The 17,434-nt window shown below is 34.0% G+C and overlaps 3 protein-coding genes across 13 annotated transcripts in view; 2 read left to right on the plus strand and 1 right to left on the minus strand.

Moving 5' to 3' along the window:
- The window catches only part of LOC129946726 (smoothelin-like protein 1), a 122,913-nt gene extending 109,668 nt beyond the window's left edge, over nucleotides 1–13,245 (plus strand). For 8 of the 11 annotated variants that reach the window (XM_056057011.1, XM_056057019.1, XM_056057014.1 and 5 more), the window contains 8 exons: nucleotides 1,304–1,429; nucleotides 1,493–1,568; nucleotides 2,470–2,958; nucleotides 9,394–9,468; nucleotides 9,527–9,620; nucleotides 10,980–11,121; nucleotides 12,103–12,254; nucleotides 12,335–13,245. In XM_056057011.1, coding sequence (XP_055912986.1) covers nucleotides 1,304–1,429; nucleotides 1,493–1,568; nucleotides 2,470–2,958; nucleotides 9,394–9,468; nucleotides 9,527–9,620; nucleotides 10,980–11,121; nucleotides 12,103–12,254; nucleotides 12,335–12,458 — 1,278 coding nt within the window. In that variant the 3' untranslated portion in view covers nucleotides 12,459–13,245. Of the gene's footprint in view, nucleotides 1–1,303; nucleotides 1,430–1,492; nucleotides 1,569–1,863; nucleotides 1,947–2,469; nucleotides 2,959–9,393; nucleotides 9,469–9,526; nucleotides 9,621–10,979; nucleotides 11,122–12,102; nucleotides 12,255–12,334 lie in introns of those variants that run through there. The other 3 variants (XM_056057016.1, XM_056057015.1, XR_008781636.1) reach the window with 3 other exon arrangements.
- LOC129946728 (titin-like) lies at nucleotides 2,965–8,254 on the plus strand. The gene has a single exon (XM_056057023.1). The coding sequence runs from the start codon at nucleotides 3,006–3,008 to the stop codon at nucleotides 8,130–8,132; it is 5,127 nt and encodes a 1,708-aa protein (XP_055912998.1). The 5' UTR covers nucleotides 2,965–3,005; the 3' UTR covers nucleotides 8,133–8,254.
- A 1,352-nt stretch (nucleotides 13,246–14,597) lies between the features above and the next one.
- On the minus strand, nucleotides 14,598–16,572 carry LOC129944148 (uncharacterized). The gene is made up of 3 exons (XM_056053346.1): nucleotides 16,384–16,572; nucleotides 15,992–16,329; nucleotides 14,598–14,610 (listed from the first exon to the last, which is right to left on the minus strand). The coding sequence occupies exons 1-3, from the start codon at nucleotides 16,522–16,524 to the stop codon at nucleotides 14,598–14,600; spliced, it is 492 nt and encodes a 163-aa protein (XP_055909321.1). The 5' UTR covers nucleotides 16,525–16,572.
- Between the last annotated feature and the right edge of the window lie 862 nt (nucleotides 16,573–17,434).

The following is a 17,434-nucleotide window of genomic DNA, read 5'->3' on the forward strand; positions in this document are numbered from 1 at the left end:
AATAAACTACTTTTAAGTTCAAATTAGAAACTTGAAGGTCTAAACGAATTGAGGTTAAAGTTCTTGAAATGCACCTCCGCATTGCTGCCAATATTTTAATGGCTTGGCAGAAGTTGTAGATATTATTTTGAGGGTGTTATTGAAATACAAAGAAATTCATTTGAATAGAAAAATGAAACATTACTAAAATATGTTAATCAGATGACATGATAGATATTTATAATGATTTTAGTCTAGGTCATGATAGATGCAACTGTTTATTCCAAAAATTAATAATGACAAATGAGGCATTTCAATAGCGTTGACTAAGAAAAAAATGAAGTGACATTTGAGTGACATTTACTGTTAATTGTCTAATCAATATGAGACACAAGTGAATAACATACATATAATAATAAAATAATTTTTTATTATTTAGTACAATCAACGATAAACAAAACATTTTCAATCTAGTACAACTGTTTTCTAGATACATTTTTAAGCATATTTTTTTAATTAAATTTTGATTAAGTTCACTTAAGATCTAGTACAATTTTTGTTTACTTGCCAATGTGCAGAGTGTCAATATATCGTTGTTTTGACAGATCCTAGTCGCTTATCTTAACGTCACTTTTTCACAGAAGCAAATGTACGAGATTTTATTTTTCAAGTTTTTATATGTTAGATTTTTGGGAATTGTCTTAGTAAGCTTGACATACAAGAAGAATAAAATATAAACTTCATATTTGTGAGAAACAAAATGGTGGTGGGATGTTAAAAAGTAAATACATAAGGTGGCGCAACAATCCGTTGAGAACTAGGGCGTACTACCTGATAACTACTAGCTGTCAACCATTCATGTGTGAGAGTGCTGTTGTCAGGGATGAAGGATTCCTACAGTTCTAAGCCGATTCCTCAGGGCTTCAAACTTTTAATGACAATGTGAAAAAAAAACTTTAAATGGCACAGGCAGGGATTGAAAATGAAGTGACATTTGAGTGACATTTACTGTTAATTGTCTAATCAATATAGATAAAATTCAACCCATCAAATGAGACACAAGTGAATAACATACATATAATAATAAAATAATTTTTTATTATGTAGTACAATCAACGATAAACAAAACATTTTCAATCTAGTACAACTGTTTTCTAGATACATTTTTTAGCATATTTTTCTAATTAAATTTTGATTAAGTTCACTTAAGATCTAGTACAATTTTTGTTTACTTTGTTCATTTTTGTATTTGAATTGAACTTTTTTTGGTTTAAATATTTGAAAACAATCTATTACAATTTAAAATTCTATTCTACTTTTTCAGGTTAAAACAACTCGTGTAACGAAAACGATTAAATCCGGTACCACCGGTGGAAGCTCTTCATCACCAGTTGCCAGAGAAACTTGTGATTTCGAGGAGATTTGGGACGAAGAAATTTTAAAACAATTGGTATGTTTTATTTAGATTGCCTTAAGAGTAAAAATTAAATTTATTTGAAATTTATGATAATAGCTTGAAAAATCAACAAGCTACGAGGAACGTCGATCAATACGTGCACGTCTAAGACAACTAATGGCTGAACGCGAAGGTAAAACTTAATTTAGTTTTTCAAAAATTTATTAATTTTAAGACTTATTAAACAATTTGAGAGTACACTATACATGTATTAATTAATCAACAAAAAAGACAAAACAAAACTTATTAATAATTAAGGAAAATAGGGACTTTCCTTAATCAACAAAATCAGTCATAAAATTTAATTAAATCTCAATTACGGTGGTGATTCCTTTTTCCTAATGATCAATAGCTTATTTTTATTAACAATAATTTTGAATACAAACAAAAATAATTATATTATTTGTATGTTTTATTACATTTTCTAGATCGAATAATAATTTAGGTTTGGACAGAATTAGGTGTGTTCCAAAGGGAAAGTTCAAACATACGTCATGAGTTTCTTGCTTAGGTACAAAACTTATTAGTCGTCACTGTAATTGTTGTAAAATGTCATATTTTCAATTCTATTACTTTCGTTTCATTTTCGTTATTTCAATTTTTTTTTCGTTTTCTTTGTTAGTGAATCTTTGAATTTCGTAAAGTTTCGTTAAGTTTCGTTATTATTTCTCGGATTTATTTTGGATGTCACACAGTACAACATAAGAATCATTCAGTGTCAATTCAAAGATAGCAGTTTATAATTTGCACACATTTGACATCCAGCTTTCAAATGACACAAAATATTCTTCAAATTGGTTGTTTCATTATTAAAAGCTTCTAAGACAAAATATTACTTGCTTAAAGAGGCTAGAAAGGAACAGTATGAATTTTAGTTTCACCTTGAGATTCTGTGTGACATCGGAATAATCTGAAATTCGTTACTTTCGTTATTATTGTGTTCTTTTGTTCGCAAAATCAATCTGTCTTATCTTTAAAATTTATATCAAAACAAGAACTATAATTTATTCTCAAATGCTTCCCCATGATATTAGCATGTGCTGAATTAAAGGCTAGCGCTAAAGCTGAGCTTAACGAAACAAAAGTCAAGACATCAACCATAGTTGCTGAAGCTGAAGATGAAAGCAGTGGAAGTGAATACGAAGAGATTATCGAAGAATACACTGCTTCTGAAGACGACGATGAAGATGAAGAAACAACAACAACCACCACAACTGTAATTGCTGACAAACAACAAAAAGACGAAGTAAAAGAAGAGAAAAGCACCAAACAAATAACAGAAGGTATAAAAAAGACAACAATAACCAAGAAAGAAGAACCAAAGTCGGTAGAGAGTAAGAAAACCGTGATAGTTGAAACGACTACAGTTGTCGTTGAAGAAGATAATGATGATGATGATTCATCTGCATCTCACTCTAAAGAAAAGAAACTCAGTGCAAAATCATCAAAAGAAGAAGAGACAAATATTGTCACCAAAGAAAACGATAATGATGGAGACAGTGACTCGGTGTCCGATAGCAAGGGTGAGTCGTTGCTGATACCATTGTTGCAAGGCTTATTGCATAAAAACATGCCGCAAGCACGTTCACCTTCTGGTTCTTCATCGAAAACTGCAACAAATTCAGCAACAACATCCAATCAAAATAGCAACAATTTAAAAAGTAGTCTTAAAGCAAATAATACACATTTTAGTAGCACTTCTAAGAGTAACAATAATAATTCATTGGGTGATAGTGGTTTAAGTAGTGAAGTAAGTAAAAATAGTTCCTTAGGTCTTCAGAATAAGAACGGTTCTAGTCTGAGAGTAGCAGCACCTCAACAAATCGAGGATTCTGGTACTGAGAGTGGGGAAGATTTGCGCTTAATTGCGGCTGGGATTAGGGATTCTATGCAAATTGAGGGAATCGAAAATCATAGTGATATGAGTTTGATCAAAGAGGTTACGAATGCCTTGAACAAGCTTGAGAGCTCGTTGAAGGAGGGCAAGGATTTAGCTTTAGATAATAGTAAGAAGAGTACGTTACTGGCTTTGGTTGAGAGACTGCAAACAGGGCTGACAGCTCCTGACAAACTTTCAAATGCAGTTGGAGAGCAGGACTTTCCTGATGAAACTTCCTCGCCAGAAGCCGACAATCACCGGTCGAACAGACAAAGGTTCGCCAAGCGAAAAAATCGCAACAACAGACATACCGTTGGGGTCAGTAAGGAGGAGTTAGCCGATGCTCGGCGATACATGGAGGAAATGGTGATGATTGAAAACTTGTCAAATTGCACAACTCCCGAGTGTAATGCTGCCACAACTCCTCCTGAGCTATTTGCCATTCAGAAGCAACACTCTACTGGAGCTATTCTGACCAGCCATGAGCCACAAGAATCATCTGCGGGACTCTTCCGTCCCAATCAGTTTGTTCCAAATAACCTTAAACACTCAACAGAAGCTGGTTCAGGGCATCCAGAGGTTCAGATGCGCCAGAAGAAAGGTACCCCAGCACCGGGCCAAAGACAAAGCACCGGTGACATGGACACTATCAAAGTACCAAACTCAAACAATGGAAAACGGCCATTGTCGGACTCTTTCGATGCCTACACTGCCCAAAATAATAGAGTAACATTTCATGACCCCAACTCGCAAAACGACAATTCTGTGGAAGAGAAAAACGAGTACAATCGATCTCACCATTCAGATGATAAGCAAAACAATCATGGCCGATTGTCGCCCGATTCAAACCGGTTAAATCGCTTCAATAATAAGAAGCAGCTTATGAAACGGGCCAACACAATCGATATCCCGAAAACGCACCGGTACAATCCCGAGTTCGATACAGACTCTGATTTTGAAGAACGGAGCGCTCTCAATACGAAAGGTCTCCGTGGAACCCTTCAAGTTACGGTAAAACGAAAACCACGTCAAGTGGTTCCGAATTTCGAACCGAAAACCGAAAATGATCACAAATTTCTGGCATTCATCCAGAAACAAAATACAACCACTGGGGTTGGTTGGAATAGCTCGAAATCTGTTTCAAATTGGACAAATAAATTTGGTAATATCAAAAATGTATTTGAAGCTGGGGCGAATACTGCGAGTTCTAACAAACCTAAGGTATCAGGGCCACCTTCTTCGTCGTCGGCGAAGAGCTTTTGGAAGAAATCTGAGGAGCAAAATCCTCCCAAAACCAGTACAAGTGTGTTGACTTCTGCCCTAAAGGCAAAAGAACGCAACGAAAAGAGATCCGAGGTTATAGTTCCAAAACCAATTCATCTGAATCAGTTTAGTCACAATCCACAAAGTGCCTTCCGTCCGGTTGATACTTCTCCAGAAACTATTCAGATGCAATTCAAGCCAATACCAGCGGAAAAGTCGTCAAATGAGGCCATCAACAGCCTTTCTCCTACCAAGGCATACAATCCGAATTCAGTGAGGAGGCAGGCGTTGGAATCGCCGCATTATGCGCAGTCTTCGCCTACTAAGTCATGGATCAAAAAGAACACTGCAACAAATTCACCAGTCTCTCTGCCCTGGACAGCCAAACCTCCTGAGAACAATGTTCTTAAGATCGCCGCTACGAAGTTTGAATCACAGTCACCGGTGCAAAGACATCAATCCTTTAAACAGCAAGAAAAGAGACCTTCGTTGCCGAATACCTCATATCCTTATCAATATCAAGACTACGGCCACTCCCAGTCTAGTTATGTGTCCAACAGTCAGCCAACATCATACGCAGAATATCCACAACAACCTAGAATCTACCGAGAGAGCTCGCTTACCAATCCCCAAGCTGAGCCCCTAGTTCTCACCTCCAATGCACCAGCTTACAGTCCCCACAGTCTGCAGCCATATGATTATTATGCAGAGGACCTGAATCAAAATGCCCATCAGACTGACATGACAGACGATGACATTGATGATATGGAGAGCATGACAGAGTATCGTGTCGAGGCTAAGGTAATGGGTAAGCCTATGAGCCAGCAAGCAGTGACTGTGGGCAAGAGGACAAATCATATGAGTGACGATGAAGTTTTTGGAAAGAATTCGAAAGCTGCGAAGAATCTTTTGTCAGTTATGAAAAATATCGGAAATGGTAAGCCCGATCGACCAGCAAAGAAACCAGAAAAGAAACAACCACCAGCGTCTTGTATATCTCCCAATGGAAGTGCGTATCAAGCTCCGATTGTAGAGCCTCTCTTCCCAGAAGTGACAAAGTTCGAAGCCAATAGAGATCCAGAATATATTGGTAAACAAAAGAATAAACAACAAGCTGGGAGCTACCATCAGAATCCAGTTTATGTTCCACTTGAAGACTACCAACACAACGAACCGCCTGTTGCCCCACCTCGTGGTCGAAAAGTTTCCCAAGAAACAAAGAAAGGTTCAGCATATGTCCCGAAAGAACGATCAAATGTTTACCAATCACCAAGACGCGATGCTCCAAGTTCCCTTCCAATTCAAGCTGGTCCTACCAGTCCTCCCCGTTATATGTATAGCTCTCCAATTGAATCTCCAGTATCTAGCTCAACAACATCTCAGATTCTAAGCGATGGTATGTATATGCAAAATGTTCCAGCTTTTAGGAAACCTTATTCAGAGCCGAACACTCCCAGCGATTATTCCACCTCAAATGATCAATATTTCAATCAATATGGCCACATTCAAAAGAGTTACCCAGCTCCACAGCCACCTGTGATTTTGCCTCAAATTCCTCTTGAGACCAGCTACACTAAGGTTTACGATCAACCTAGGGACGTATCATCTTTCTATCAGCCTCCTCTAGAAAATCCAAATTCAAGTGCATATGTTCAGAGTTCTCCCAAAGTCCAACAGAGCTCCCAACCATCAAAGTATATTCCACCAGAATATCAACAAAAGCCTGAGATCCCTCAACAATATTATCAGCCTTCTCCGAAGGTCCAACAAAGTCCAATGCCACAGGAATATGCTTCACAACAAGCTTATCAGCCCAGATCTGAAATTCCTCCAGATTACTATAGCTCCCCTAAGGTTCAGCAGAACCCACAGCAATTTATACCCCAACAGGTTTATCAACCCAGAGCTGAAGCTCCTCAGGAATACTATCAAGCTCCAAGAACTCAGCAAATTCCACAACCACAGGTCCCGGCTCAATATTACCAAGCACCGAAAGCTCAACCCAGCCCCGTACCGCAGTTGATAGCGCCACAATATACTGATACTCCGGTACAGTACGAACACTCACCAAGGGTTCCACAGAGCTCAAGGCCTGATGTTCCACAATCCTACTACCAATCTCCGAAAACACAACAGAGTCCACAGCACTCCAGTTCGGAAATTCCTCTGCAATATTCTCAGTCTCCGAGAACACCTCAATCGCAGTCTTCGGTAACACAACAAGGGTTTAAATATCCACAACCTCCACAATCTCAAACTTACCAGCCATCTAAAACTCAACAAAGCCCACAACCAATTTATCAGCCAAAAGCCCCCATGATTCAAGCAAAGCCTCAAGTCCCTCCGAAAAATGAATCTGTCATGCAGTCATCCAAGTTTCAACACTCTAGTTCAACCTACCAGCAGCAAAGCATCCAAAATGTGGTGATGCCCAAAAGACCTGCTGAGCAGCAAGCCCCAAACGCTGCTGTCTTGTGTAAACAGGCTTCTCTTGAGGGTCGCAATCGAGTACAATCGCAATCTCAAAAGTATGAACAAGTTGAGGAAACTCGTCGCAAAAGCCTCGGAAATGTCTTGGAAGTGACACGAATTGAGCGTGAAGCCCGGGAGCAAAAAGCAGCTGCTATCAAGCAAGATATGTACTCCGTCCAACAAGATGTTTATTCTCAACAAAAATCGATCAGCAAAAAGACTGAAGTTCATCAACAAGAGACGAAAGTTATGTACAAGTCATCGGCCCCGGACGATACACCTGATATTGTAAAATCCTCCCTCAAAAAGGACGATATTCCTATTCTGAAGAAATTCGGTCCACCTCAGCGTCATTGCTATATGCCAAATGCCTATCAAAATCCATTGATGAAAAGTGAAACATCCGCTGTTTTGAACAACGCTCCAAAGACAGTCTCTCGCAAGTTTTCCGACCCTGCTGTCAGCAGAGGTCCCTTGATCGTTGAAATCCCTTCAACCCCACAACCAGACAGCCAAGATGAAATACCTCGGAACATAGTTTTCAATAAAATAAGCGCTTTCACAAGCATGTCGCGTAAGCAGACTGAAGCCTCTACGGAATACACCAGCCAACAGAACCGTCCCAACAAGTTAAGTAAATGTGACTCATGGCATCAAATTTGCCAGCTTCAAAACGTCCCTAAGCCACCATCGCCTAGATTCAACCAGCATGGAAATGCTGCAATTCGCCGTTCCAAATCAAATCATACTTTGGCCCTTCCGAAACTGTATGAAGCCAGCTACGATCGAGCTGAGATATCCGAGAAACAAAGGACTGTTGCTGCGTATTTTACGGGACAGAAATCCCCTAACAGCTTGTCAAGAAACTCATCTCAGACAAACCTTGCCGATGAATGTAATTATGTTTCTGTCAAGAAATCATCTATAAACCGCATCAAAACCAGCGAGAAAGCCTCTATAAGTCGACAAGATCCAAGCTCTGGACTGTCGAGAAGTCACACAATGCCACAAATAGCAAATGTTAACTTGCTCGATGAGAGCAATGTCGAAGACGCATTCGAACAATTAATGAATGGTTCATAAATTGTGGCAACATTTTATTTCAAATAAATATGTAGATGGCGCCAATGTCGCCTAATTTGTCGTAGAATTAATCTAAAAATACGTCCATTCCAAAAATTTATTTAAATAAACGAAAAAATCTACTACTTTTCTCGCTGTTTGATTGTGCGAATAGCAATCAACGTCCACGTCCACTATTGCCCTTGAATTTTTATTTATGTTATTTTATGATGCATTAGTTGCCTGAGCTTTAACGGTGGTGATTAATTGAATGACAGTTGTTGACAGTTTCAAAATAAAAATCACTTCTAATGTAATATGTAGCACTGCATTTTGTATGCCGAAGAGGGATTCAATATGGTTTATGTTTATATTCGTTTGCTTGATTGTGTGGAACAAAAACAAAAAAAAGAGTTAAAGAGAGAGAAAAGAAAACGAATGGATGGCACTCTTTCACACACACACATTGCATCCTATCGTCTATAATATATACTGTCAAATTAATTCAAATATAATATTCAAAATCTCCTTGCAAAGCCGGACTATTCAGCAAAATCTAAATAAAAATTATTTACATGTCTTCTCTTTTGTGAGTTGAAAACAAAGAAAAAAAAACTAGTTGTGTGTTTGTTGTTTTCTGTTTTATGTTTTACAGATTCCGTCATATTTGTTTGTTTTTGCTTTGTTTTATAACTATTTTTATGCATAAAAGACACACTGTCATTTCATGTTTTTCTATTGGTCAAGTTCACTAAAAAATTAAGAGGAGCTGTCAACTCCAAAGCCAACGCTTTGTAATGACAGCTAGCTTAATAAAACCCTGTAAATATCGATATCTAATTTAAGTTGAACACGACCATAACTGTCACCCACTCATTCATCCAAAAACAAAAGGCTTAGCATGTTCATTTTTGGCACACACTTAGCGTAAACGTGAATGTAAACCATGTTGTCCCACTTCATATTTTATGTAAAATTTAAACAACCAAAATTGCCTACGCCCATTTATATAACGCAAACTTTTTTGACATTTCGGATTGTTTTCCTTGCATGTGTATACAATTCCAGAAATGTTTTGTTTTTTGAAGTTTTTGAATACCTACCCTTTTAAGTGTGTTATTTTTTTGAAATATTTGCTCCATTTTTTTTTGAGAAGTGTTTGGAGATTTGTTTAAGCTTAAAATTAATTTTTTTCTTGAGATTGAAACTAACAAACAAATATCTTTCTTGTTTTGACATTTCTGACGTTTCTTTCTTTTTTTTTTAAATTATTTATGCTTAGGACTATCGACAACAACAACTGAAAAAACCGAAACTAAGAAAGAAGATGGCGGAGTTGTTACAACAACTACAAAAGGTACTTTATTTTATACTTGTCATTTTCTTGTAAATGTCAATTTGAAATTTCTTTTCAGTTACAACAAGAACTATATCTGGAGCACCAAAACCAGTCTCACCATTTGCCAAGTTTCAACAACTTGACAAACAGAACTCCCTGCAATCTCCGAAGTAAGTTATGTCAAATTTGTCAATTAATAAATGTCACAAATAAGAAGACTTGTATACAAAAAAAGAACATACTATTTCACTACACATGCCTTTTATATATTCATTAGAAATAAACAACTTTATATAAAAAACTGCTACAGTTAACATTTTCATAAAAAAAAATATCAAATAAACAAAACATAACATATTTTGGGGAAAAAGGTGGCAAGAAAACATCAACATCATTATTTTAAATGTTTAGATTGTAGTATTCAAATAGTCTTAGTGTGTAGACAAGGAAAAAGCATGTGCCCTTCGTAAACTATTAGCAATTTAAAAACCTTTTCTGTACGCTAGTGGTACAGACCAAACAATATTTAGATGTAAACGCACCCTTAAGCGTTACGGAAGGATTAAATGAAAGTAAAAGAAGGTTATTTACATAGTAGACAAAATTAGTCAGAAAAGTTATTTGAAAAATTTTCGAAATCGAAACCGAAATTCTTTTCATTCGATTTTGAGTTATACTTAGGAATATTGATTCTAAATGATTTTTAAGTAATTAGGTTTCTTTTCGAAGAATGAAATATTCGAAGTTCGAAAAACTGGCGACTGAAAAGTCTTCTTAATATATATAGAGAACATCTGTCAGTTGAATGGTCAAATGAGTACATTCACTCCATAATTTAATTCATTTAAAGGGAAGTTTACACTTCTTCATACATTGAACACACCCACTTAAGAATATGGTCAGTCACCTAGGAAATTATTAGAGTTAGTTGATCTGTTAAACTGATTTCTTATCAAATAGTTGACAGCTAGATGCAAACAATCAATTAAACTCAAACAGAAGACAAGTGGGGACCGTTTTCAGTACTAAAAGATTGTTTATTCGTAGTTTTATACTGACGATGACGTTTGAGAAAACTTTAATTGAATTGTTGTCAAATATTTTTGACATATTTACTTATACATATTATATTAAACCCATTAAAGAAATGTTTAAATTTCTAAAACATGTTAGGCGGTAAGAGTAGAAAGCATCAACATTTTCCGTTTCTAACAGTCACCAACTTAAAACTTATTAAAAAATCCTTTAACTAAAATGAAAAAACACATTTAACCACAGTTACAACAAAACATTTTGTTCGCTGATTCGGTTAAATTGAATTTTTCATTTAAACCTCAGAAAACAATAAAATATATATACAACTTTTAACTCTCTTTGTAGTCTAATTTTTCTTGTATTGTTTGTTATTTCCAAAATTGCAATTACAAAAAGTAGTTAACTAGACTTTTATTATTTTTGTTCTTAAATTTATAAACATTAAAACAAGAAAACAAAAAAAAAAACAAATATTTATATAAAAATTTGTTCAGATCTCCGCTTACACCAACAACCCCAGGGGGTTCTAGTACAACGCCAATATTCAGATTTACTGATCCGGCATTAAATGCACGCGCCGCCACTTTTAAGGAGCAACTTTTACAGTGGTGCCAAAGTAAAACGCAGGAATACGAGGTACCAAATAAGGCAAAGTTGTGACAGCAGCTAATAGTTTTTTTTTTGTTTCGTTTTCATAACTCAAAATTTTTGGATCTTTTTTGTTTAATTTAGTTAATTATTTATTTATTATTTGATTTTCTCTTTTTCCGCTGATTAAAATATTTATTATAATATTTTTTGTTTATTTACTTTTTGATTAATAGCAATCAAACGTTTCTATATTTTGACGTTTGTACATAATCAATGGTGCTGTATTTGCTGAGAAAATGTATAAATATTCTTAGTTTCCGCTTTAATTATTATTTTATAAAATTGCTTACGATGGGTCTTTTCTCTTATTATCTTTTACAAAATATTCTTTGCTTTTTTATTTAACAACATCACGCTTTTAATTTCTTTGGTTGGCTATAAAGTTTGTGGCTTCTTTTAAGTTTAAGTAAAGCAAGAAATCGAAAAAAGGATTGACGTTTAAGTTCTGACTTGATTTTTGACATTAAAAGAAATATCTCATGAATTGTCATGAGTTTCTTTTTATTAATTTCAAGTGACAACAGATCAATAATGGTGTTTTTAATATGTCATTGATGTCAATATGATTTGTCATCTATTCAGAATTAAAGTTCAAAAAAGTTCTTGTCGTTTGTCATATAGGATTTTTTGCTGCGACTTATTTTGATGTCTTTAATTTTATTTTGTTTTCATTGGTGGATAAAAACAACAAGGGAGCTCTTGACTTGAGTTAAAAACAAAATATGAAACGTCAAGATAAATCACGTAAAAGGAGGCTCATGTCCGAACCGTTATGAATTAGTGACATGAGCCATCATTTTTATATATTTTGACAGTTTAATATTGATGACATTAAAAAAACGTCAATCCTTAGTTCTGTTTGATTTCTTGTGGTTATTAATAACTATTTTTAGGATCGTTTTAATTTTCTTATGATAAATTATTAATAAAATATTGTTATTTATATTTTATTTAATTTCCATCTAGAATGTTCAAATAACAAACTTTAGTGCGAGTTGGACAGATGGTTTAGCATTTTGCGCCCTGATACATCATTTCTTACCAGATGCCTTCGATTATTCTAAATTAAATCCTAAACAGCGAAGATACAATTTTGAACTCGCTTTCCGAGTGGCTGAGTAAGTATTTCTTATTATTTTTTAATTTGTTTTAAGAATTAGTTAAATTTAAATATTTTATTTATTTTTGTTTTATATAGTGAAAAAGCCGGGATTGCGCCGCTACTCGATGTCGAAGATATGGTAGTGATGAAAAGACCCGACTGGAAATGCGTTTTTACCTACGTTCAAAGTATCTACCGTCGGTTCCGCAATTGCCAATAACTTTTTTTTCAAATACTTTTTCGTTTAAAATTATTTATCAAAAAAAAATATACATAAATAAACAAATTTTTTTATTTTGCTAAACCAGCAGCCAAAAATATTCAAAGAACCAAAAACTTCAGGGTTATTAAATGCATTTTCTAAAATTACTCGTATTTTAAAATCTCTTAATAAATTATTTGCATATTTTTTGTTTGTTTTATACAAAAGAAAAAATATGCTTTTAGGTTGTTTAAAAAATTAAATAAAAACAATTAATTAATTTAAGGTGCTCACTGTTGTATCGAATATTATTTATTAATTTATTATGATATTTGTTTTTTATTCGTTTTGTGTCCTGTCTGACTTGATGATGATGCTCGTTACTATAATATTTGAACTATCAAACTTAATTATGTATTCCTGTGTTTTACCTTGATTTACAATTAAAAATATAAAATTAATTTTTTACTTTTTTAAAAAAAATCACATATCTACGAAATAAGTCTTGTTTTTTTTTATGTTTTGTTTATTAAAATACTCGCGGAAAAATTAAAACATTGTTAGTTATTATTTTTATTTTGAAAACAATTTTAAAAAAACAAAATCCAAAAAATTATAAACTATTTATTTACATATATTAAAAAAAAAGAAAATGAAAAACGTGTCCTTTGTCCTTTCGAATTTAATCAAAATGATCTTGTTGTTTTTCGCAGATTTTGTTACATTAAAAAATCGCAAATCATATTCATATTTATATTTAAAAAAAAGAACAATAATAATTAGAATTTATAAGTAATAAACAAAATATATTATTATTTTTACTAATTTTGCAATAAATTATGCAAATTCATATTTGTATTTTATATAGAAATATATTATTATATAATCACTTAATACTAAAACCTCTTAACTACTAATGGCGTAGATTCAGTCAAAAACAAAAAATGTAATTGTTTGTATTACATTTTAATTATTATTATTATATTCTAATTTAATTCTTTTTGAACAAGAATTAATAATTATTATATTTTTGCCTATTTTCATTTTAACAATAAAAACGTGTATGTATTCACATTGTTATAAAAAAGGTTTGTGTGTTTTATTTGTAAATCTTATTTGGAAAAAAATGTCCGCAAAAGACTTTTTGAAATTCTTAAATTTAATATTTAAAAATAAAAGACCAAAAATGCAGACCCTAATAGATGGTGATGTAGCGGTAGCCTAATGAAACCAGCAATTTAAACTATAATATAAAGAAACCGTCTGAACGAAATAAAACACATTCAGCAACATGAGAACTTTCACCCGGAAAATCGTTTACCCGTATTGTTATAATCATTGACATACTATACATGGACTGCTAGTAGCCAACTTCACGATGGTTCCACTTTTAACGGACAAAACACTAGCGCAAAGAGGGCTCTGCGGAAAAATTGTGTAACATTTAATACTCACATCCACTGCTGTCGTTTTTGCTACTATAGTAGTATTTTACTATTTTCAGAGTCAACTGCTACTCTAACCACGGACGAAAACTACTCCCCAAAATAAAACGGAAAAGAAATTTGTATTTGGTTTACAATAAAAACCAAAATTTAAAATATAATGCCCCAATAATAGTGCAACAGCAGAAAGCAAATTTTCAGATATAAGCCTTATAAAAGATAAAAAAAGAAATTCACTCAAGGTAGAAACGGTAAATGCCCTACTAACTGCTAAGGAACTCCTTAAAAACGATTTCACAGAAAAATGGTAGCCATCGAAAACTTTAATCGAGGATAACAAATCATTGTATTAGGCGCCAGTTATAACTATTATTGGTTTTCATCATTGAAAACAAACATTAGAATTTTTTTGACAGGTCGTTTATAGCTATCCTTAAACATTTCTGTCATTGAAAAAATTTCCCGATTGAAATGCACCGACAAAATTTGGAACACAAATCAGTGGAACGATTCGTTTCACCTTTGAACATAAAGTATCAGCTGTTCAGGAAAATGAATTTCCGTTGTAGAGAAAAATAAATACGCAATTACACTTTTTTCTCAAAAAAACAAATTCTTTGTGTGATTTCCGATGGATGATTATATAATTTTCATTTTCAATCAAAGGGAAACACCGTCTTGATCGATTTCAATGGTACCTATAATTGACCCCTTAATGATTGTAACTGAAAATATTAAACATCGAATTTACAATAATGACTTTAATTTGTTCTTGAATATTCAAACATGTATGTTGATGTAAAATATAATTTCAATTGTCAGTTTCTTATTTAATAAAAAAATGTATGAATTTAAATTATTTATTTCAACTCTATTATTTTAAAATGTTGGCCTTTAAACGGTGAAAGCAGAAATTTGGTACGACATTATATCCTTCTATTTGTCTGTTTTCGGAACATTAACCTTTGCAATAGGCCAATTAACTTCGAATTTGGACATTTTTATTTTCAGTTTTTAATTTTGTTCGTGGGCCAAGCATGTGTTTGTTGTTTTTTTGTTTTACTCCTCAATTTAAGAAAATGCTCCGCAAAATGATAGCAAAATACTACTCTTGAAATTTTCAAAACGACAGCACTGCTCACAGCAAAAAAACATGGTATCGTTTGTCTTCAACAAATTATACTAGATGTCAGTACTTTCTATGTCAGAAAAAGCTTATCTCAACTAAATACAAACAGATGTCGCTAAATATTTCATAACTTTTTTTGCCACTGTGCCTGAAAGGGCTAGTGTAGCTAATTTGAAGTGGAACCATTTTTATTCAATTTTTGTATGGAAAATTCACACCACTAGCAGTCCATGTATAGTATGTCAATGGTTATAATATAGCTTTTAAAATGCTATCAAGAGTTTCTCCTGCATAAAATTATACTTCGAATTTAGAGCTGACAGTTCGAAAAATATGTGTGTTCGGAAAGATGTTCTCAATTTTTCATCTCTGTTATGGAAACAGAGAATGAAATCTGAATCTTCGGTTTTTATTGAAGATAAAAAAGTGCAATCAAAATTAAATGTTGCATTTTTCAGTTAAAAGTACGGCCATTGAATGATAAGACTTTTAATGCTTATCCAATCGAAAGCAACATTTTCCTCTCCGTTTTCAATCAGGGCGCCTATTCGTGCTCGAAATTTTGTTTGACGGTTGTTGTTGTTGCCGAACAAAAAAATAGTTTTTGTTTATATTTTACAAAAATACAAAAATTAACGTTAAATATTCTAAAATTCTAAGTATAGTCATGTCATATTGCTTGAGGGAGGAGGCAACACTGCGTCGAACTTTTCGGAGCCAGGGGCCCTACCATTCAACTCGATTCTACTTTTAATTCTATTCGAAAGTCATTTCCGATTCTACTTTCGAGTGGTGGATGCCGGTAATACCAAGTATTTCCCACAAAATTTCTGATTTTCGAACGAGTCTCGTTATGTGTGACATTAGATAAAAAAAAACAAATCTTCTGCGAATAAAAGTCAATTAATATTCGTGAAAAAATCAAACAAAACAATAACAAAAACTTTGTTTGGTAAAGTATTTGATGCTCAACTTGCTTCTCGAGGAGCGACTGTCTTTTTGTTGGTGTTTTTCGTGGATGTGGTAGGTTTTCCTTTTCGCTAATGTTGTCGTTTGTTTCCTTTCCAGCAATAACCTCAAACATTTCCTCTTCTTCATGATCTTGACGACTGCAGCTCATACTGGTGTCTTGCAACCCGAAACTAAGGGATCCATTCATCCCATCGATTGCTTCACCTAAGTCAAGCAACTCACTGACTTTCTCTTCCAGTGGAGTAAGTGGATGATGTTTCGGGGGACCAACACCAGTTCCGGACAAATTTATTTTATTTTTTCTTAGTTTGGCTTTGGTATGAACCTTAAAATCGGCCCAGACCTTATGAAACAAAAATAATATTAAAGAATTGATCAATATTGAAACATTGTTTACCTTTTTCCATCCCTCTGCATCACGTTGCGGTGGACCTTCAGCATTCAAATCGTTTGACAGATTGGTCCATACATGCTTTGGTTTTTGTCTTGCTTCTGGTGTTTTTAAATAACCCTTGGACAAGTCTGGGTGCTGGGTCATATAGGTAATTGACCATTATCTCAAACTGCGACACTTTAGTATTTCGAATTTTAGATGGTGCCCTGGAAAAAAAACATATAAATTACACATACAATATACATATTACTATGTTTATGAAATATTTGAGAATTATTAATTTATAACTTTTATTTACTTACATTCTGAAAAAAAACTTCCTCGATCGACCTTCCGCAAGCACATTTAATGTAGAAGGATTATTTCCGAATTCGCAAGATTTTGACATTAACTTTAGCTAAACGTATAGTACCAAATTTGTTCTTAAAAAAAAACGACTTGGCAGTACTAGAGCTGTTCGAGTTTCGTTTTCAGAACTTGCTTATAGAATTACAGAGTTCCGATTTTGCGAATTCGAACAGTTTTACTTTAGAATCGAGTTCCATAGTAAGGCCCCAGTTAAGAGATTATTCCAATCCCTTGTAGTTACCTAAACTATTGGGCAGGTTCAGACAGCATAAGACACTTCATTTCCAGTCAACTGTATTCCTTCAATGTAATGTTTACCAGGGTAACTTGTTAGTTCTTCAAGTGTCATAAGCTTAAAACTAAGAACTTTACTTCACTAACCTCTACCTTCAGTTCTATGTTCAAAATCTATCTGTGGTAACTAGACGCACCCTGTCGAAAGCAGTTTCCAAGCCGTAGTAGCTGTCATCATGTGGGAAGCTATCAAATAAGAAACCTAGTGGATTTGTCATTCCATAATACAGCACAGCAAGAATCAGTCATAGAAATTTAGAGAAAAAGAATTCATGAACTAAACTTATAAACTCGTTTTTCTCTTTTTATTTGGTTTAGGTCAGAACATTTTGGTGACGAGGAAACAAAAAGCAAGCCATGTCAATGAATGAGAGCGTGATGGCAAACGTGAACAATGCAGGCGTGCAGTTAT

This window comes from Eupeodes corollae, chromosome 2 (genome assembly GCF_945859685.1).
Source record: "Eupeodes corollae chromosome 2, idEupCoro1.1, whole genome shotgun sequence".
In the NCBI taxonomy this organism is placed as follows: Eukaryota; Metazoa; Arthropoda; class Insecta; order Diptera; family Syrphidae; genus Eupeodes; species Eupeodes corollae.

Excerpts from the sequence above, each read along its gene's own strand:
- LOC129944148 (XM_056053346.1), bottom strand. The coding sequence starts at position 16,524 with ATGACCCAGCACCCAGACTTGTCCAAGGGTTATTTAAAAACACCAGAA. Across the intron at positions 16,330-16,383 it reads ATGCAGAGGGATGGAAAAAG|GTCTGGGCCGATTTTAAGGT; the intron begins GTAAACAATGTT and ends TTGTTTCATAAG.
- LOC129946728 (XM_056057023.1), top strand. The coding sequence starts at position 3,006 with ATGCCGCAAGCACGTTCACCTTCTGGTTCTTCATCGAAAACTGCAACA.